The sequence below is a fragment of the Somniosus microcephalus genome, chromosome 7 (assembly GCF_052327205.1).
Source record: "Somniosus microcephalus isolate GS21.2 chromosome 7, FLI_Smic_1.0, whole genome shotgun sequence".
Taxonomy (NCBI): Eukaryota; Metazoa; Chordata; class Chondrichthyes; order Squaliformes; family Somniosidae; genus Somniosus; species Somniosus microcephalus.
Window position 1 is genome coordinate 114,444,723 of NC_140993.1, and position 22,406 is coordinate 114,467,128.

At 45.9% G+C, this 22,406-nt stretch overlaps 1 protein-coding gene across 1 annotated transcript in view; it reads right to left on the reverse strand.

The window, feature by feature from the left end:
• ccdc178 (coiled-coil domain containing 178) overlaps positions 1 to 22,406 on the reverse strand; it is a 723,212-nt gene that overhangs the window by 666,272 nt on the left and 34,534 nt on the right. Inside the window, exon 6 of the mRNA XM_085993953.1 lies at positions 12,957 to 13,054. Within this exon, the coding sequence (XP_085850079.1) occupies positions 12,957 to 13,054 (98 nt within the window). The remainder of the gene's footprint in view (positions 1 to 12,956; positions 13,055 to 22,406) is intronic.

A 22,406-nucleotide genomic window follows, 5' to 3' on the forward strand; every position in this document is an offset into this window, starting at 1 on the left:
TAAAGCATTTTCTTTTGCAAAAGGTTTACAGAAGGTCAAATTAACTAAATGATCCCACTCCCAAGAAAGCAATTAAGCAGTAAATTATCGTCACCAATCGCAGCTGTAGGCTCCCCAGTATTAAGGGCAAGAAATTCAGTGGGTTAGTGTCCCAGTTAGTGCCTGGTGGGGGCGCTAAGGCAGTAGCACCACGGCGGGGCGAATCCCACGCCGCACAGCAAATTCGGCGGCCCCATAGCACCAGCGATAACAGTTAACGGTCCCTTTCGCCATGCAGATCGTGATGCCAGCGAGTGTGCAACGCTCGCTGGGAGCCTGAGCTGCAAACTTCAGTAGCGCCCCCTGCCTTACCGCCTCACTCCGACAGCGCCAGGGAGCGGAGGCGTGAACCAGCCAGCTGGTGGCTGGCGGGGTGCTACTTAAAAGGATGCGCCCCAGCTGTCAAGGAACTTCCGTTCCAAAGGTCAGTTATGAGTGGCAGAGAGCGCAGGATGTATCTGCGGCCAAATAAAGACTGCTTAGTCCCCGGAGTGTTGCGGATCGTCAAAGTACTTTGCATTTCATCTCACAGCATATCGCCATTCTTCACTTCCCGAATCACTGGGGGCTGGTGTGCAGACTCCAGTGACCCTCCCCTTTAATGGCTGGAAGGCGCCTGCGCGAATGCTCACTTCCAATTACACAACACCTCATATTCGTTCATATTTCAATTTCAGATCATAACCTTGGCCCCTATCATATATATATTTTTTATTTATCCACACCTTTTGTTTGTGTCTTCTTTTCTTCTCTTCCACATGGCAGCTGTCTTTCATTCTGCCAGCGCAATTTACACTTCATCTAGAGCCATCCTTCATTTTTTAACCTGTCCCATTACCATCACCTTTTGCTTTGAATATCTCTTAATGGCCCAGTAATTCCTGTCACAATGCGTGAGTACGGACGGGGTACTCACGTGTGCCCGGAGGAATTGCCGGTTTTCAGCATGCACAGCGCATGCGCTGAAAACCGGCATTTCCTGTCCTCTGACCCAAGGGGTTAAGAGGCAGAACGCTTGCGACTTGTGATGCAGCGCGTGCACGCTGAAATTCCTTTTTTTTTCAGAGTTGCCCGAGTGTAAAGGCCTCCGGTTTTTACGCGTGGAAAAACCAGACGTAAGTACTTAGTTTTACAGGTAAGTGGTCTTTTAGTACAATTTAGAAATGTTTTTTCCACAGGTTTATTATTTTTAAAGAATTTACAGTAAGGTAAGTTTAGTTTTAGACCCTATTTTTAAAAAAATTATTTTTTTCAAAAATTTGATTGTTTAAAATATTTTTAAAAACTTATTTATAGTTAATATAATCAGTGGGATGTTTTTTAAAATTTTATTTAAAGTTTAAGTAGTGTTTTGGCAGCCCATATTTTTCATGAGTTTGACAGTTCTTACTATCAAACTCATGAATGAAGTTTCCCCTCCCCTGATTGGCTGCACAGTGCTCACCTGATCCCAGCCGGCACATTGCACTAACTACGCCGCTGGATCAGGTTAGCACATCGCGCCGACATCTGAACCGGGCCAGTGACAGGAAATGCAAGCAGGCCCGGGCTTCAGATGTCGGCGCGCCGGGTGAGTGCACATCGGGGGCTTGCACGCGCGGCAAGCTCCCGATCCTAATTTCAGGGCCATTGTCTCTTAACCTCTCCTGCCTTCTATCCTATCACAGACCTTTGCTTTTGTTCTTTCATCCCCTCCCCCCTTTCCCAGCCCCTACACTTGCTTAAAAACCTGTTCCATTTCCTCTTTTTTCCAGTTCTGACGAAAGGTCATCTACCTGAAACGTTAACTCTGTTTCTCTCTTCACAGATGTTGCCTGACCTGCTGAGTATCTCCAGCATTTTCTGTTTTTATTTCAGATTTCCAGCATCCGCAGTATTTTCTTTTTGTACCTCATATTTGTTATCGCTTGGAGCCTAATGCCACTTACCTACGCCATTAGCGCCTGATTTAGCGCTCCCCTGCATTCTTTGAGCACTGAGACTGAATTTAGCGGGCAGCAAGATTGATTAGTGCCTGGCACTAAACTTCCAACTTCTCAAAAGTTAGCGCCCCTTCCTGGGTGCTACTGAATTTCTACACCAAAGAGCTTAAATAAGCCCATTTGTAGCCTCCTAAAACAAAATGAGTAGCAAATTGTAGGTAAAGGCTTCATAGAGTCATAACGGCACAGAAGGAGGCCATTCGGCCCATCGAGTCCATGCTGGCTCTCCGTAGAGCAATCCAGTCAGTCCCATTCCCCGTAGCCCTGCAAGTTTATTTCCCTCAAGTGCCTATCCAGTCTCCCCTTGAAAACATTGAGTGTATCCGCTTCCACCACTTCCGTCGGCAGTGAATTCCAGGTCATCACCACTCACTGCGTAAAAAAGTTTTTCCTCACATCCCCCCTGTATCTCTTGGCCAAAACCTTAAATCTGTGTCCCCTAGTCCTTGTACCATCAATTAGTGGGAACAGCCTTTCCCCATCTAGCCTATCCAAACCCGTCATAATCTTGTACACATCTATCAAATCACCCCTCAACCTCATACAATAGCAAAATACTGCGGATGCTGGAAATCTGAAATAACAACAGAAAATGCTGGAAACACTCAGCAGGCCAGGCAGCATCCATGGAGAGAGACACAGTGTTAACGTTTCAGGTCTGTGACCCTTCGTCAGAATTGGAAAAAGTTAGAAATGTAACAGGTTTTCAGCAGGTGCAGAGGCAGGGAAAGGGGGGAGGGGAGGAAAGAACAAAAAGGACAGTCTATGCTAGAGTGGAAGGCAGGAGAGATTAAATGTTGCACATGGAGATGGCAGAGTCATCAACAGCTGCTATGTGAAAAAATAGGGGCGGGGTTATAGTCTGAAATTGTTGAATTCAATGTTGAGTCCAGAAGGCTGTAAAGTGCCTAATCGAAAGATGAGGTGCTGTTCTTCGAGCTTACGTTGAGGTTCATTGGAACAGTGTAAGAGGCCGAGGACAGAGAGGTCAGAGTGGGAGTGAAGCGGAGAATTAAAGTGACAGGTGACCGGAAGCTCAGGGTCACCATTACGGACTGAATGGAGGTGTTCTGCAAAGTGGTCTCCTTTACATTGGGGAGACCAAACGCAGCATTTTCTGTTGTTATTTCAGCTCTCATGAAAACAAATCCAGCTTCTCCAACGTGTCCTTGTAGCTAAGCCCATCCTCGGAACCATTCTGGTAAATCTCCTCTGCACCCTCTCAAGGGCCTTCACATCTTTCCTAAAGTGTGGTGACCAGAACTAAACGCAATACTCCAGTTGTGGCCTAACCAGCGCTTTATAAAGGTTCAGCATAACTTTTCTACTTTTGTACTCAATACCTCTATTTGTGAAGCCCAAGATTCCATATGCTTTGTTAACCAATCTCTCAATATGTCCCGCCACCTTCAGGGGCCTATGCACATTAACTCCCAGGTCCCTCTGTCCCTGCACACTATTTAAAACTGTGCCATTAAGTGTATATTGCCTCTCCCTGTTCCTTCTACCAAAATGCATCACCTCACACTTCTCTGTATTAAATTCCATCTGCCACTTGTCTGCCCATTCTGCTAGCCTTTCTATGTCCTGTTGCAGTCGATTGGTATCATCATCACTGTTTGCCACACCTCCAAGTTTGGTGTCACGGCAAATTTAGAAATTCTACTCTGTATTCCAATATCCAGGTCATTTATATATATCAACAAAAACAGTGGCCCCAGCACCGACCCTTGGGGAACACCACGGTCTACCATCCTTCAGTCTGAAAAACAGCCATTTACCACAACTCGCTTTTTTCTGTCCTTAATCCAATTCCTTATCCAAGCTGCCACTGACCCACCTAGTCCATGAGCCTCAATTTCGTTAACCAGCCTTCTATGTGGTACTTTGTTAAACGCCTTCTGAAAATCCGTGTAGACAACATCCATTGCATTCCCTTCACCAATCCTCTCTGTTACTTTATCAAAAAATTCAATTAGATTAGTCAAACACGATCTGCCTTTTACAAATCCGTGTTGGCTCTCCTTAATAAGTTTAAACTTCTCCAAGTGCCCGTTAATTTTTTCCTTGATTATTGTTTCTAAAACTTTACCCACCACTGATGTAAACTGACCGGCCTGTAGTTACTAGGATTGCCCTTACACCCTTTCTTGAACAATGGTGTCACCTTTGCCACTTTCCAATCCTCAGACACCTCCCCCGCATCTGGGGAAGATTGGAAAATTATGGCAAGCCCTTCCGCTATCTCCTCTCCCAATTCCTTTAGCAACCTGGGATGCAAGCCATCTGGACCAGGCAACTTGTCCACCGTAAGTATACTCAACATTTCTAGTACATCCTGTCTATCAATTTTCACCCCTTCCATTGCTTCTACCTTTTCCACTTCTACCGATATTTTGTCAGCATCCACCTCCTTAGTAAACACCGATACAAAGTACTCATTGACTATTCTAGCCTTGCCCTGTGACTCTAAGCACATATCACCTTGTTTGTCTCTAATAGGCCCCACCCCGCCTCTTACTACCCGCTTACTGTTTACATGCCGGTAGAAGATTTTGGTGTTCCCTTTTATGTTAACCGCCATTCTACTCTCATATTCTCTCTTTGCCAATCTTACTTTCATCTTCATATCACCTCTCAACTTATTGTATTTGGCCTGGTTCTCCCTTGAAGAATTCACCTGACATGCATCATACACCCACTTTTTTTGTCTCATCATCTTCTCTATCTCCCTTGTCATCCAAGGACCCCTTGCTTTGGTTCCCTTACCCTTCCCTCTTGTTGGAATATACCTAGCCTGTACTTAGAACATCTGCTCCTTAAAGATCACCCATTGTTCCATTGCAGTTTTTCCTGTCAGTCTTTGGTTCCATTTTACCCTGGCTAGATCCTTTCGCATCCCATTGAAGTTAGCCCTATTCCAGTTTAGAAGTTGCAATCTAAATTGTTCCTTGCTCCTCTCCATTGCTAATCTAAATCTTATGATACGAAGATCACTTGTACCCAAGTGTTCTCCCACAGACACTTGGTCGACCTGGCCCACCTCATTCCCCAGCAATGCCTCCTTCCTAGTTGGGCCAAGAACATATTGGCCAAGGAAATTCTCCTGAACACATTTCAGAAATTCCTCCCCCTCCTTTCCCTTTACCCTAGCATTATCCCAATCGATATTTGGGTAATTAAAGTCCTCCAATATCACCACTCTATAGCTCTTGCATATCTCTGTGATTTCCCTGCAGATTTGCTCCTCTACCTCCCACTCACTATTTGGAGGCCTATAGAATACCCCCAATAGCGTGATCATACCCTTTTTGCTCAACTCTAACCAAATGGATTCTGTTCTTGTCCCCTCAAGAACATCCTCCCTTTCTAACACTACAATGTCTTCCTTAATCAGCACTGCCACTCCACCTCCCTTTTTTCCTTCCTTTATCTTTTCTGAACACCTTGTACCTTTGAATTTTAAGTGCCCAGTCCTCACCATTTTTAAGCCACGTTTCCGTTATTGCCACGTCATCATATTGCCACACAGCTAATTCTGCTTGTAGCTCACCAACCTTATTCACTGCACTTTGTGCGTTTACGTACATGCATTCTAAACCCATTTTTGAATTTTTCGTAGTCTTTCTTAGTCTGCTCCTATCTAATATGGTACTACTACCGCCTCTAGTACTATCTTATCTAGTAATATCCAACACACTCACTCTTTTATGCACCTTATTGCTCTTTTCTACTCCTATATGCTGGTGCGCACCCCCCTGCCAAGCTAGTTTAAACCCTCCCCAACAGCACTAACAAACCTCCCCGCAAGAGTATTGGTCCCGGCTCTGTTGAGATGTAACCCGTCTGGCTTGTACAGGTCCCACCTTCCCCAGAAATGGTCCCAATGCCTCAGGAATCTAAATCCCTCGCTCCTGCACCATCTCTCCAGCCACGCATTCATCTGTTCTATCCACCTATTCCTATATTCACTAGCACGTGGCACCGGGAGTAATCTGGAGATTACTACCTTTGAGGTCCTGCTTTTTAATCTCTCTCCTAGCTCCGTAAACTCTGCTGGCAGGACCTCATCCCTCTTTCTGCCTATGTCGTTGGTACTAACATGGACAATAACCTCTGGCTGTTCACCCTCCCCCCTCAGAGTGTCCCGCAGCCGCTCAGTGACATCCTTGACCCTGGCACCAGGGAACCATCCTGGAGTCACGTCTACGGCCACAGAAACGCCTGTCTGCTCCCCTACCACTATTGCTCTTCCACTCTTTTCCCTCCCCCCGTGCAGCTGAGCCACCCGTGGTGCCGTGAACTTGACTCTGGCTGCACTCCCCAGAGGAACTTCGCCCTCACCAGTACTCAGAACAGAATACTGGTTGGACAGTGCGATGCACTCCAGGGACTCCTGCACTACCTACCTGGTCCTCCTCTTCTGTCTGGCGGTCACCAATTCCTTCTCTGCCTACATACTCTTAAGCTGCGGGGTGACCACCTCTAGAAACGTGCTATCCACATAACTCTCAGCCTCGCGGATGCACCGCAGTGACTCCAGCCGCCACTCAAGCTCCGAAACCCGGAGCTCGAGTTGCTGTAGCTGGCGACACTTCCCGCACATGTGGTCGTCCAGGCTACGCGAAGCGTCCAGGACTTCTCACATGGCACAGGATGTGCACTCCATGCGACTGAGCTGCCCTGCCATGCCTCTATTTAATAGACTAAGAACTAACCCAGCAGAAATAAACTTAAAACTTAACAAAAAACAATCCCCAGCTACTCACCAATCAGCTCTTCCCCTCTATTTAATAGGCTATTAACTAACTTAGCAGAAATAAACTTAGAAACTTAAAAAAAATACTCTCACCAGCTACTCACCAATCAGCTCCTTCCCTTGTGCCAACATAAATTTTTTTACACTAACGTCACTTTTTCAAAAACTGCCTCTGTTGTGTTGCTGCCACTCCTTTTAACTGCTCTGCTCTCGCTGTGCTCCCTCCAGGTCCGCTCCCTCCGGTCTCGCTTCCCCATTACAAGAAACTCCCCATTACCAACAAAAACTTAAACAAAAATAACAACAGAAAATGCTGGAAAAACTCAGCAGGCCAGGCAACTTCCGTGGAGAGAAAATAGAGTCAACGTTTCGGGTCAAACCCTTTGTCAAGACTGGAAAAGCACAGGAAATGAAGAGGCCAGGCTGGGAGAGAACAAAAGAGAAGTGAAGAGACATTAAGGGGTATTCAAAACGAGACGAGATGGTGATAGGACAAGTGGAGACAAAAGACGGCTCTAGATTAGGTGTGAAATGCGCTGGCAGAATGGGAGGCAGCTGCCGTGTGGGAGAGAAAAAAAGGGGGGAAGGGCCAAAACAAAGGTGTGGATAAAAAATAAGTAAAAATGTAATGGGGGCCGAGGTTATGATCTGAAATTGTTGAACTCGATATTGAGGCTGTAAAGTGCCTAATCGGAAGATGAGGTGCTGTTCCTCGAGCTTATGCTGAGCTTCCGTGGGTTGACTCTATTTTCTCTCCACAGATGTTGCCTGGCCTGCTGAGTTTTTCCAGCATTTTCTGTTGTTATTTCGGATTTCCAGCATCTGCAGTATTTTGCTATCATAAAAACTTAAACAAGTCTCATTATCAGCATTTCCTCGATGAAATGTAATGAGCAATAAATTATATACTTCTGACTCAGAGGCAAGTGTGCTACCAACTGAGCCACAACTGACAAAGCCACTTTCCAGGTAGCAGGCAAAAATGGACAAGACGGGAAAGTTGTGCAAAGAAATAAATTTATGTGCGCCATAAATATATCTGAAACTTAACATTAACATTTTTTCATACACTCATGTGCATCTAGGATTGTGTCTTTTGTCTTTTCCACGTGCTTCTACAAGGTGTGATCCCTATGGCTTCAGCAGGCTGCTCACTTCCATGCTGCGACTGCTTTGACACTTTTGGCAGACGTCCTCTGGGTGTTGGAGCCTGTGACAGCCCCGCCAAAGACTGATTGTCCTGCAACTGCGCAGTAGGAAGATTTGGCCATCAGGATCCGAGGCTCTGACTGAGGGTGAGGCAACAGGGGAGAAGTAGGTGCGCTTTGAGAAGAGCCCCCACTTCCATGTCCCCTGTCAACATCATCCCTCTCACGGGCCACCCGCACTTCCCTGCTAGCAAGGAGCTGGAGAGCACCTTGCTGCACATCAGTGGGGTGATGAAAGCCCAAGTCTATATTAAGATCCCTCCTCGAGATGAGGTCAATGAGTGTCTGCCATCTGTTGTTCACAGCAAGAATGTTCTTGTAGGACTGGCGCATGTGCTGCTCCATGCAGCTGGCCATCCTTTCCAGATGCTGGTGCTCATGTTGGAGACGGACTCCTCCATTCTCTGTACATTTGCACACATCGTGGCTGAAAAAGCTGCCAGAGCTTCATGCAATTGTTGCTGCCCCTCCAAGATCACCCCCTTTCTCGATGGCTCTGAGGTTTAGCATCTGCATGCAGCTCAGCAGAGCTTCAAGCATCCCACGCCCTCCGGCAAGGAATCTCCACTGCTGTCCCCGTCAACATCATCTGCTCTTGGTCATTTGTGATGTGTGAGACACCAGGTGACAACACTACTCTATCTCGCACAGGACCCACTGAGGTGTGTGTATCTGCGCTGGATACGCATGGGTCTGCTGATGGTGCACCCTCTGAGGGGTCTAAGCTGGGTGGGAGGGTAAGCTGTGAGGAGGATGTCGAGAAACTCCAGTACGATTTGGACAGATTGGGTGACTGGGCAGAAACATGGCAAATGCACTATAATGTGGATAAATGTGAAGTTATCCACTTTGGTGGCAAAAACAGGAAGGCAGATTATTATTTGAATGGCAATAGATTGGGAGAAGGGGAAGTGCAAAGAGACCTGGGTGTTCTTGTGCTCCAGTCGCTGAAGGTAAGCATGCAGGTGCAGCAGGCGGTTAAGAAGGCAAATGGTATGTTGGCCTTCGTAGCAAGAGGGTTCGAGTACAGGAACAAGGATGTCTTGCTACAGCTGTACAGGGCCTTGGTGAGACCGCACCTTGAGTATTGTGTGCAGTTTTGGTCGCCTTACCTGAGGAAGGACGTTCTTGCCATGGAAGGAGTACAGCGAAGATTCACCAGGCTGATACCTGGGATGGCAGGAATGTCGTATGAGGAGAGATTGTGTCGATTGGGCTTATACTCACTGGAGTTTAGAAGATTGAGAGGGGATCTCATCGAAACCTATAAAATTCTGTCAGGCCTGGACAGACTCGATGCAGGAAGGATGTTTATGATGGCCGGGGAGTCCAGAACCAGGGGTCATAGTCTAAGGATAAGGGGTAAGCCATTTAGGACTGAAATTAGGAGGAATTTCTTCACCCAGAGAGTGGTGAACCTGTGGAATTCTCTGCCACAGAGGGCGGTGGAGGCCAGTTCATTAAATATATTCAAAAAGGAGTTGGATATATTTCTTAAGGCTAAAGGGATCAAGGGATATGGGGAGAAGGCAGGGACAGGGTACTGAATTTGGATGATCAGCCATGATCTCATTGAATGGCGAAGCAGGCTCGAAGGGCCAAATGGCCTACTCCTGCTCCTATCTTCTATGTTTCTATGTTTCTATGAGTCGTCTTCCTCCTCCGGCTAGACAGTGGGCAGGGGGATTGGGGGCAGTTGATGGGCCTGTGGGAGAGTAAAGAGATGAATTATACGTGTTATGGTAAGAATGGGTAATATTACCATTATGCACAGATGACATATCACTGGCTGCTGACATCAGTCACCACATAAGTGACTGTTGTATGTCATGTGTGACGTAAGAAAACTACTAGGCACTTAGTCTGAGTATTAAACAAGGCTTTAATCAACTGTTTTTCAACATGGAGATCTAGTTGTGTCCTTCACTAGTTCCTGTTAAAGAATGTCCTGAGCAAGCTGGGCCCAGGCCCGAGTATTTATACTCTCCCTGGACAGCGCCACCAGCAGGCCGCCCAGTATTACTTCATAAGTCATTTCCACATGAATGACAAGATTCATGTCAATGTGGCTGTATGAAATGTAATTCTGTCACTAGGTTGCTGGGAGGTCCCCCTCTCTTCGTCCCCCACCGCCAGCAGCTCTGCAGCTCCAGAGATTTCAAAGGTGTGTTCCTCTGCTGCTGTCAAATTACTGAAGACTGGAGGGCCACGTCTGGTTCTCTGCCTCTCCCTGTTGTTGTGCGCTCTCTTCTCCTGCAAGGAGGGAAAGAAGAGAAGCTTGAGTGAGAGTGATGGAATGAGTGTAAGGATTGGATGGACTACATCTGTAGAAGGTGACTATGAGGGAGTGGCGTGGCATTGTCAAATCGCCTCCTTCGGTGGTGTTACTTGCTATGATTGCATTAGGATGAAGGTGTCAGTGGTGGTTAGTCAGATGGAGATGTGAGTAGGTACATAGACAGAGAGGGATGAGTGCACCTGCATGGTAGGTTGGTGTGAGGAGTGATGTGCAGGGTTAGGCTTGGGAAGGCAGAATAATGGGGTTGGGGTGACATGCACATCAGGATGTAGCTGAGTTTTTTTTATTCGTTTTTATGGGATGTGGGTGTCGCTGCCAAGGCCAGCATTTATTGCCCATCCCTAATTGCCCTTGAAAAAGTGGTGGTGAGCTGCCTTTTTGAACCGCTGCAGTCCGTGTGGTGAAGGTACTCCCACAGTGCTGTTAGGTAGGGAGTTCCAGGATTTTGACCCAGCGACGATGAAGGATCGGCGATATATTTCCAAGTCAGGGCGGTGTGTGACTTGGAGGGATACTTGGAGGTGGTGTGGTTCCAATGCGCCTGTTGCCCTTGTCCTTCTAGGTGGAAGAGGTCGCGGGTTTGGGAGGCACTGCACTCACCTTTCCTCACCTCATGAGATCATTGAATCTCTTGCGGCACTGGATCTACGTCCTCCTTACGACATCCCTGCTACTGACCTCCTCTGTGATCTTTGGCCATGCCCTTTTTGTCTCTTTGGATGGTTGTTTTCGTCCATCCCCAGGGAAGAGGACCTCCCTGCGTTCTCTTACTGCCTGCACCAGCACTTTCAGGGAGGCATCTGCGAATCTTGCCGCTGCCCTGTCTTGTCTCCATGACCCAAAGATTCCGTAACTTAGAGCTCTTGAAACCCCTTTCTACACTCCTACATCAACCTTCAAATGAGATGTGTGCAAGGCTGCTTTAAATATCGGGCAGGGAAGTGGACGTGAGTCTAGGTTCAGATCAGCCATGATCCTATTGAATGGCGGAGCAGGCCCGAGGGGCCGTATGGCCTACTCCTGCTCCTACTTCTTACGTTCTTATGTATCAGCGCTGAAAACGAGTCATCGGTGACATCATCAGACCTGCTCCATTTAATTGGGCCGGGAAACGCGCATTTGGTGTCATTAAGTTAAATACGCAGTGCAGAACGCGCTTTTCAAATCTTCGGGTTCCCAACCTGCAACGTGGCCCGCACGCACCCGACATGACTCCAAGGTAAGGATTCCGGCCAATGACTTGACAGATAAAGGATCAGATTCATCCTTTAAATGTCAAAATCAGTCAGTAGCTGTTCTCAACTCGAGCTTTTAATATTTCTTTTCTCCTCTGAGAAGGGTCTAACAAGTTATTCTAGTCAGCTATAATAGTGCACAAGGTTGCCTGCAAATATCTTCATCTTTTCACTCCTCTCAAAACCTGGGTAAATATATTTCCAGTATCAATCCTAATGGAAGGTCAGTGCTGGAAGATTGTTTTTAAGTTTTGGCTTAACGTATTTGCCTCAAACACGACATAGGAACATAGGAACAGGAGTAGGCCATTTAGCCCCTCGAGCCTGTTTCGCCATTCAATGTGTTCATGGTTGATCTGCAACCTAACTCCATATACCTGACAGATATGACACTACGCCTCTCTTCCTCTCAAACTAGAAGACAACACTAGACTGACCCTGGGTGGATTTGAATAAAATGTAAAATTCAACAGTATCTGCACAGGGAGAAGATGCCTATGGTGTGGAGACAAAGGGCCAATTTAAAAAAAAGTTAAAATGACCCCAAAAGTCTCTGCATGTTCCTGGGGAGAAGCGGGCTGATTTTTTTTTTTTAATTGCCAGGCTAGGGAGAAGCAGGTCCAACAATAAAAAAAAGCATCCTTTCAGATGGGCCAATAATAGTTTTTGGTCCAATGGGAGCATGAGCAAAGGAAGTGAGTCCCATGGGGGAGCTGCAGATTCAGCAGCTAGCACACAGATGACAGCTGCTACAGTGCTACCACTGATAGTAGAGTTGGGCGACGGAACTGAATACATGCTGCAGGGACACCAATGGTGGGTGTAAGTATAGCATAATAATTTTACATTAACAAAACACATAAGGGTAAAAATTGGGTAGCACCGCGCTACCTTCACCGGGCCGCTAATTTTAGAGCCTTGAAAAAGTTAGCGTCCCGGCTGCCGATTTTCCCAGGTAGCGCCCCAAGAGGGAGGAGGGGCGCTACCGGAAGCGCCCCGTGTCCCTCTTGGGGCGCTGCGAGCCAATATTGTGGCGCTACGTGCCGCGGTACTGCAGGCCTTCCTCCCCTTATTAAAGGGGAGGGGCCTGGCGCAGCGCGTCCCGGCACACAGCTGAGCCACCAGGGATCGGGAGAGCCGGCAAATGAGCGCGGCACTCAAGAGGAGTGCCGGGCTCACGGAGAGCAGCCGGCACCCCTCGGGGGGGCTTCACGGGGGCCGAGGACAGCAACGGGGGCAAACCCATGATTGTTTTCTTTTGTTTGTCCTCATTAATTCATGAAGTTGTTGCTCCAAAGATATATAGTTACATCTAATATATAAAACAAGACTTAATTTTTTTTTGCTTTTTAATTCAAAAGAGCATTTTGTAATTGAACCTCTGACCTAATCCTCACACAAGCATATTCTATATCATTTTTAATCAAGTCATACCTGTTCCATCAAGTCCGACACCGTTAACACACAGGTTTGTAGAAGTCATATCACTGGGAAGTTTTTGTTCAGATTCATTTTTAGCTGGTGTTAGAGATCTACAGAAAACAGAGTTAGATCAGAATTTGCAATATAAACACTTAGCCAAGACTTGACAACATTATCAAATATGAACTGTAATTTTATATAACATTTTTTAAATGCAACTCTTAAAAGGGAAATCATTTAATTTTGGACAATGTTTATCATATTACAGTAAGATATTAGAAAACTAAAACTAATATTTTCACATTTTCAAGTTTGCTCTTTATAACCATAATAAAATTGGAGACACCAGCGCTGGAGCTTAAAACAGCGGTGGAAACAGTGCCAACCTGATTGGAGACACCAGCGTTGACGATTTCCAAAAAAAAGCGAATTGTGACGTCACAGGACAGCGGGTAAGTGATTGGTTGGTGAGTATTAAGTTTTATTTATCTCTAACCTAGGACAGTGGTTTAAGCTAGGTGCGGGAGACTACAAAGTACTGTATTAAATTTATAGCTTAACTAGTTAAACAATTTTTTTTATTTGTTTATGCGATCTGGGTGTCGCTGGCAAGGCCAGCATTTATTGCCCATCCCTAGTTGCCCTTGAGAAGGTGGTGGTGAGCCACCTTCTTGAATCGCTGCACTCCGTGTAGTGATGGTACTCCCACAGTGCTGGTCATAGAGTCATAGAGTCATAGAGTCATAGAGTAATACAGCACGGATAGAGGCCCTTCGGCCCATCGTGTCCGCGCCGGCCATCAAGCCCTGTCTAATCTAATCCCATATTCCAGCATTTGGCCCGTAGCCTTGTATGCTATGGCATTTCAAGTGCACATCCAAATGCTTCTTAAATGTTGTGAGGGTTTCTGCCTCCACAACCCTTTCAGGCAGTGAGTTCCAGACTCCAACCACCCTCTGGGTGAAAAAGTTCTTTCTCAAATCCCCTCTAAACCTCCCGCCCTTTACCTTGAATCTATGCCCCCTAGTTATCGACCCCTCTACTAAGGGAAAAAGCTCCTCAGCATCCATCCTATCTATGCCCCTCATAATTTTGTACACCTCAATCATGTCCCCCCTCAGCCTCCTCAGCTCCAAGGAAAACAAACCCAACCTGCCCAGTCTCTCTTCATAGCTGGTAGGGAGGGAGTTCCAGGATTTCGACCCAGCGACGATGAAGGATCGGCGATATACTTCTAAGTCAGGATGGTGTGTGGCATGGAGGAGAACCTGGAGGTGGTGGTGTTCCCATGCACCTGCTACCCTTGTCCTTCAAGGTGGAAGAGGTTGTGGGTTTGGGAGGTGCTGCCGAAGAAGCCTTGGCAAGTTACTGCAGTGCATCTTGTAGCTGGTACACACTGTAGCCACGGTACGCCAGTGGTGGAGGGAGTGAATGGTTAAGGTGGTGGATAGGGTGCCAATCAAGTGGGCTGCTTTGTCCCAGATGGTGTCGAGCTTCTTGAGTGTTGTTGGAGCTGCACTCATCCAGGCAAGTGGAGAGTATTCCATCACACTACTTACTTGTGCCTTGCAGATGGTGGAAAGGCTTTGGGGAGTCAGGAGATGAGACACTCGCCGCAGAATACCTAGCCTCTGACATGCTCTTGTTGCCACAGTATTTATGTGGCTGGTCCAGTTAAGTTTTGGTCAATGGTGACCCCCAGGATGTTGATGGGGGATTCGGTGATGGTAATGCCGTTGAATGTCATGGGGCGGTGGTTAGACTCTCGCTTGTTGGAGATAGTCATTGCCTGGCACTTCTGTGGCGCGAATGTTCCCTGCCACTTATCAGCCCAAGCCTGAACGTCGTCCAGGTCTTGTTGCATGCGGGTATGGACTGCTTCATTATCTGTGGAATTGTGAATGGCGCTGAACACTGTACAGTCATCAGCGAACATCCCCATTTCTGACCTTATGCTGGAGGGAAGGTCATTGATGAAGCAGCTGAAGATGGTTGGGCCTAGAACACTGCCCTGAGGAACTCCTGCAGCGATGTCCTGGGGCTGTGATGATTGAACTTCAACCAGCACAACCATCATCCTTTGTGCTAGTTATGACTCCAGCCAGTGGAGCATTTTCCCCCTGATTCCCATTGACTTCAGTTTTACTAGGGCTCCTTGATGCCAGACTTGGTCAAGTGCTGCCTTGATGTCAAGGGCAGTCACTCTCACCTCACCTCTAGAATTCAGCTCCTTTGTCCATGTATGGACCAAGGCTGTAATGAGGTCTGGAGCCGAGTGGTCTTGGCGGAACCCAAACTGAGCATCAGTGAGCAGGTTATTGGTGAGTAAGTGCCGCTTGATAGCACTGTCGATGACACCTTCCATCACTTTGCTGATGATTGAGAGTAGACTGATGGGGCGGTAATTGGCCGGATTGGATTTGTCCTGCTTTTTGTGGACAGGACATGCCTGGGCAGTTTTCCACATTGTCGGATAGATGCCAGTGTTGTAGCTGTACTGGAACAACTTGGCTAGAGGCGTGGCTAGTTCTGGAGCACAAGTCTTCAGCATGATATTGTCGGGGTCCATAGCCTTTGCTGTATCCAGTGCTCTCAGCCATTTCTTGATATCACGTGGAGTGAATCGAATTGGCTGAAGACTGGCTACTGTGATGGTGGGGACCTCGGAAGTAGGCCGCTGTGGATCATCCACTCGGCACTTCTGGCTGAAGTTGGTTGCAAATGTTTCAGCCTTGTCTTTTGCACTCATGTGCTGGGCTCCACCATCATTGAGGATGGGGGTATTCTTGGAGCCTCCTCCTCCTGTTAGTTGTTTAATGGTCCACCACCATTCACGACTGGATGTGGCAGGACTGCAGAGCTTTGATCTGATCCGTTGATTGTGGGATCGCTTAGCCCTGTCTATAGCATGCTGCTTCCGCTTTTTAGCATGCATGTAGTCCTGTGTTGCAACTTCCCCAGCTTGGCACCTCATTTTTAGATACGCCTGGTGCTGCTCCTGGCATGCTCTTCTATACTCGTTGTTGAACCAGGGTTGGTCCCCTGGCTTGATGGTAATGGTAGAGTGAGGGATATGCTGGGCCATGAGGTTACAGATTGTGGTGGAATACAATTCTGCTGCTGCTGAAGGCCCACAGTGCCTCATGGATGCCCAGTCTTGAGCTGCTACATCTGTTCTGAATCTATCCCTTTTAGCACGGTGGTAGTGCCACACAACACGATGGAGGGTGTTCTCAGTGTGAAGACGGGACTTCGTCTCCACAATGACTGTGCGGTGGTCACTGCTGCCAATGCTGTCATGGACAGATGCATCTGCGACAGGTAGATTGGTGAGGACGAGGTCAAGTAGGTTTTTCCCTCGTGTTGGTTCACTCACCACCTGTCGCAGGCCCAGACTGGCAGTTATGTCCTTCAGGACTCGGCCAGCTGTGGTGCTACCGAGCCACTCTTGGTGATGGACATTGAAGTCCCCACCCAGAGTACATTCTGTGCCTTTGCTACTTTCAGCGCTTCTTCCAAGTGGTGTTCAACATGGAGGAGTACAGATTCATCAGCTGAGGGAGGGCGGTAGGTGATAATCAGGAGGAGGTTTCCTTGCCCATGCTTGACCTGAAGCCATGAGACTTCATGGGGCCCGGAGTCAATGTTGAGGACTCCCAGGGCCACTCCTTCCCGACTGTATACCACTGTGCCGCCACCCCTGGTGGGTCTGCCCTGCTGGTGGGACAGGACAAACCCAGGGATGGTGATGGAGGAGTTTGGGACGTTGGTTGAAAGGTATGATTCGGTGAGTAAGACTATGTCAGGCTGGTGCTTGACTAGTCTGTGGGGCAGCTCTCCCAATTTTGGCACAAGTCCCCAGATGTTGGTGAGGAGGACTTTGCAGGGTTGATTGGGCTGGGTGTGCCGTTGCCGTGTCCGGTGCCGAGGTCGATGCCGGGTGGTCCGTCTGGTTTCATTCTTATTATTTTGTTTCGTAGTGGTTAGTTACAACTGAGTGACTTGCTGGGCCATTTCAGAGGGCAGTTAAGAGTCAACCACATTGCTGTGGATCTGGAGTCACATATAGACCAGACCGGGTAAGGACAGCAGATTTCCTTCCCTAAAGGACATTAGTGAACCAGATGGGTTTTTACGACAATCCAATAGTTTCATGATTGCCATTACTGATACTAGCTTTTTATTCCAGATTTATTTAATTAACTGAATTTAAATTCCCCAGCTGCTGTGGTGGGATTTCAACGCATGTCTCTGGATCATTAGTCCAGGCCTCTGGATTACTAGCCCAGTGACATTACCACTACACTACCGTTCCCGTGAATTTAATATAACTATAAATAATTGTTGAATAAAGACGTTAACTAATTAAATAAATAAAATAAGGCTAGTCTAGGGTATGGCAGGGCAGATTGTCTGTCTGGACTGCAGTATGTGGGAGTTTGTGGCTGGTGAGACTGTCCCGAGCAAACATGTCTGCAGGAGATGTCTCCATCTCGAATTTCTCCGGCTCAGCGTCATTGAGCTGGACTGCGAGTTGGAGACACTCCGACACATAAGGGAGGGGGAGGAATTTCTGGACAGTTTTATCCAGAATACAGTCACACCCCAGAGGACAGCACAGGTTCAGGAATGGGAGGGTGTGACTGTTAGGGAGCCGGGTAGCGGGGATTTACGAGAGGTTGAGAAGGAGGTCCCGCAGACACTGGTCCTGTCCAACAGGTATGAGGTACTCGCTACCTGTGAGGACAAAGAGAAAGACTGCAGGGAGGACAGCCACAATGCAGACCAAGGCACCAGGGCTCAGAAGGCGGTCCGGGTGGGGGTGCGGGGGGGTGGTTTAGAGCAGAATAGAAATGTGGTAGTAATAGGGGACTCTATAATTAGGGAGATAGGTAGCGTCCTCTGCAGCCAAGAATGAGAATCCCGAAGTGTGTGTTGTCTACCCGGTGCCAGGGTAAGGGATATCTCATGGCGATTGGAGAGGAACTTGGAAAGGAGTGGGTAAATCCAGTTGTCATAGTCCATGTTGGAACAAACAACATAGGTAGGAATAGGGAGGAGGTCCAGCTGAAAGAGTTTCAGGAGTTAGGCTCTAAATTAAAAAGCAGGACCTCGAGGGTAATAATCGCTGGATTATTGCCCAAGCCATGTGCAAATTGGCATAGAAGCAGACAGATCAGGAGAATTAACATGTGGCTAAAGGGCTGGTGTGGGACAGAGGGGTTCCTTTCCATGGGACACTGGCACTGGTACTGGGACAGGAAGGAGCTGTACCAATGGGATGGGTTCCACCTGAACTGGGATGGGACCCGTGTCCTAGCGGAAAGGGTAAATAGGGAGGTGGCAAAGGCTTTAAACTAGTAAGAAGGGGGGAGGGATCGACAAAAGACGTAAGCAACCTAAATATAAAAAAACAGGAAAAGTGAGCATAGGAAAGAATAAAGTAAGGGAGCACATTGATGGCAAGGGAGCAAATAGAGTTATAGAACTGGAGTCTAAAAAGATGGTTAAACATAAAGTGAGAGGAAATCCTATTACAAATGAGTTAAGCTGTCGGTACAGCAATGCACACAGTGTCCGTAATAAAACAAGGGAGCTGGAGGCAATCATGCATTGGGAGGAACCAGATATAGTAGGGATTACTGAGACATGGCTATAGAAAAATCAGGACTGGGAATTAAACACTGCAGGGTATAACATATTTAGAAAAGATAGAGAGGGAAAAAGGGGAGGCAGAGTAGCTGTACTTAGGGATAACATAATGGCAGTAGAAAAAAGGGACGTAGATATCAGCAAGATGAAAATAGAATCCATATGGATAGAGATAAAAGGTAATAAAGGATCAATCACACTAATAGGTGTAGTCTATGGACCACCTAATAGTGGAAGAGAGGTGGAGGAAAAAATATACAGACAAATTAGAGAATAGAGTTAAAAACAGAATAATAATCATGGGGGATTTCAACTACCCCAATATTAATTGGATAGAAGAGGCAGGTAAAATGGATAAGGGAATGGAGTTCCTACAATGTCTACAGGACTCCTTTCTAACCCAATATGTAAAAAGCCCAACAAGGGAGGATTCGATATTGGATCTAGTTATGGGGAATGAGCCAGAGCAGATAAGAGAAGTAAAAGTAGGGGAACATATAGGCAATAGTGACCATAACATAATACGCTTTAAGATGATAATAGAGAAGGACATAAATATGACAAAAGCCAGGTTAATAGATTGGAGAAAAGCTGATTTTGAGGGGCTAAGAATAGAACTTCGCAAGATAAAATGGGCAACAATATTAGCAAACAACGATGTAGAACGACAATGGGAAACATTTAAAAAGGTGTTCAACAGAGTGCAGGAAAAATATATTCCGCTAAAAGGAAAGAACAAACTAAACACTAATGAGATTCCATGGATAAATAAAAACATAAGGGAACAATTGAGGGTAAGGAAAGAGGTATACATTAAGTACATAGACAGCAGAGGAGGGCATGATAAGACAGAATACAAAGGGATTAGGAGAGAAGTCAAAAAAGCAATTTGGAAGGCAAAGAGGAACTATGAAATTAAATTATCAAGGAACATAAAACAAAATAGTAAAATATTTTACAGGCATATCAATAAAAAAGGAAGTTTGGGATGGGAATAGGGCCATTAAGGGACAGACAGGACAATACCACAGGTAACGATAGGGAGATGGCAGAAATATTAAATCATTATTTTGTTTCGGTATTTACCAGGGAGATATAACAGGTGGACATGACATTCAATGATGAAATGAGTAATGAGATAAGTGCAATTAAAATAAAAAAGGGGATATATTAAATAAACTAATCATACTCAAACAAGATAAAATTCCTGGTCCAGATGGATTGTATCCATGTATTTTAAAAGAATCTAGGGAAGAGATAGTAGAGGTATTACTACACATATTTAATAATTCGTTGGAAAAAGATGTAGGGCCAGAGGACTGGCAGACAGCTAACGTAATACCGATATTTAAGGGGGATAGAACATGTCCAGGGAATTATAGACCAGTCAGCTTAACAACGGTGGTAGGAAAAATAATGGAATCCCTACTAAAGGAGAGAATAGAAGAACATCTAGTAATGAAAAGTATAATAATGAATAGTCAGCATGGATTTCAAAAGGGAAAATCTTGCTTGACCAACCTTATTGAATTTTTTGAAGAGGTAACAGAGAGAGTCAACAATGGTAATGCAGTAGATATAATTTATCTAGATTTTCAAAAGGCCGTCGATAAGGTACACCATAATAAACTAATGAATAAGGTCAGAGAGTGCGGAGTCAGGGGACAAGTAGCAGAATGGATAGCTAGTTGGCTTCAAGACAGAAAGCAGCGAGTGGGAGTAAAGGGTAGTTATTCATAATGGCAGAAGGTGGGCAATGGTGTTCCACAAGGGACCACGGCTATTCATAATTTACATTAACAATTTAGACTTTGGAATCTAAAACAAAATTTCTAAATTTGCAGATGATACCATATTGGAGGGGGGGATAGTCAATACTGAGGAGGACACTAATAAACTTGCAGAATGGGCAAATAATTGGCAAATGAAGTTCAACACAGATAAATGTGAGGTATTACATTTTGGTAGGAAGAATAGGGAGGTCAATTATCACTTGGAGGGTGCGAGTGTAGGTGGGGTAGAGGAATAAAAGGATCTCGGAGTACAAATACACAAATCACTAAAAATTGTGCCACAGGTTAGCAAGGCCATAAAAAAGCAAACCAAGCACTAGGGTTTATTTCTAGAGGGATAGAATTGAAAAGTAGGGAAGTTATGCTAAACTTGTATCGAACCTTGGTTAGACCACACTTGGACTGCTGTGTACACTTCAGGTCGTCATATTATAAGAAGGATATAGAGGCACTGGAGAGGGTGCAGAGAAGATTTACAAGGATGATACCAGAAATGCGAGGGTATATATATCAGGAAAGGATGAACAGGCTGGGTTTCTTTTCTCTTGAAAAAAGAAGGCTGAGGGGTGACCTAATAGAGGTCTTTAAAGTTATGAAAGGTTTTGATAGTGTGGATACAAGGAGAATGCTTCCCCTTGTGGGGAAGAGCATAACTAGAGGCCATCAATATAAGGTAGTCACCAAGAAATCCATTAGGGAATTCAGAAGAAACTTCTTTACCCAAAGAGTGGTGAGAATGTGGAACTCACTACCACAGGGAGTGGTTGAAGCGAATAGTATCGATGCATTTAAGGGGAAGCTAGACAAGCATATGAGGGAGAAGGGAATAGAGGGTTACGCTGACAGATTTAGATGAAGAAAGACGAGAGGAGGATCAAGTGGGGCATGAATGCTGGCATGGACTGGTTGGGCCGAATGGCCTGTTTCTATGCCGTATCTCCTATGTAATCCTATGTAACTGAAATTAAGTATCTTCTCCAAACTTTAGATTTTTTTTCTTCACTCTACTTGTGAAGGCACTCACCTAAATCTGTGGTATGGTTCCAAAGCACTTGCTGTATACCAGTGCCTTCCCAAGTGGCTATTCTTCATGTATGAGATGAGACAGTAAGGAACAAAATCAGAATCCTGTCCTCACCTGACATCCATACACACACATTTCCCAGTATAGGCTAATGACTAACGATCAGTATGGAAACTGGTTGATTTTACCCTCAGCTCAGGGGAACTGAGATCAATTGTAGTGCCCTTACTGTCACCCCTTACTGTCATCCCAGCACAGGCCAGGAATCAAAACCGTAAGTTTTTGACTTGTATGATTCAGTTATACACCTTTACTAACTAAATCCTTAGAGACACTCCTATTAAACAAAAAAATTGAGAATAAATCACATATTCTGCCTCAGTCCTTGAAATACAGACAAATTAAATCTATTCAAAGTGTTTCAGTATTATCAGTCAAAGCAGCTGTGAACCATAATCTAGTTGCCTTTAGTTGCCATAGTACTATATACTATATTGATTTGAATACAAAATTGAATTGCAAAAACAATAGGGCAGTAATAGAAGAGGATTTAATCTACCCTAATATTAACTGGGATATAATCAGTGTAAAGGTATAGAGGGAGCAGATTCTTAAAATGCATTCAAGAGAAGTTATTTAGCCAATACGTAGCAAGCCCAACAAGACAGGGGACAGTTCTGGACTTAGTTTTAGGGAATGAAGCTGGGCAGGTGGAAAGGGTATCAGTGGGAGAGCATTTTGGTGGTTGTGATCATAAGTCAGTTTGATTTAGCATAATTCTGGAAAAGGACAAAGATAGACAGGGAGTCAAAATTTTCAATTGGGGAAAGGCCAATTTTACTAAGCAGAGATGTGATATAGCAAAAGTGGATTAGAAACAGCTACTTGAAGGTAAATCAGTGTCCGAGCAGCAGGAGGCATTCAAGGAGGGTTCAGAGCAAATATGTTCTCACAAAGAAAAAGGGTGGGACTCCCAAATCTAGAGCCCCCTAG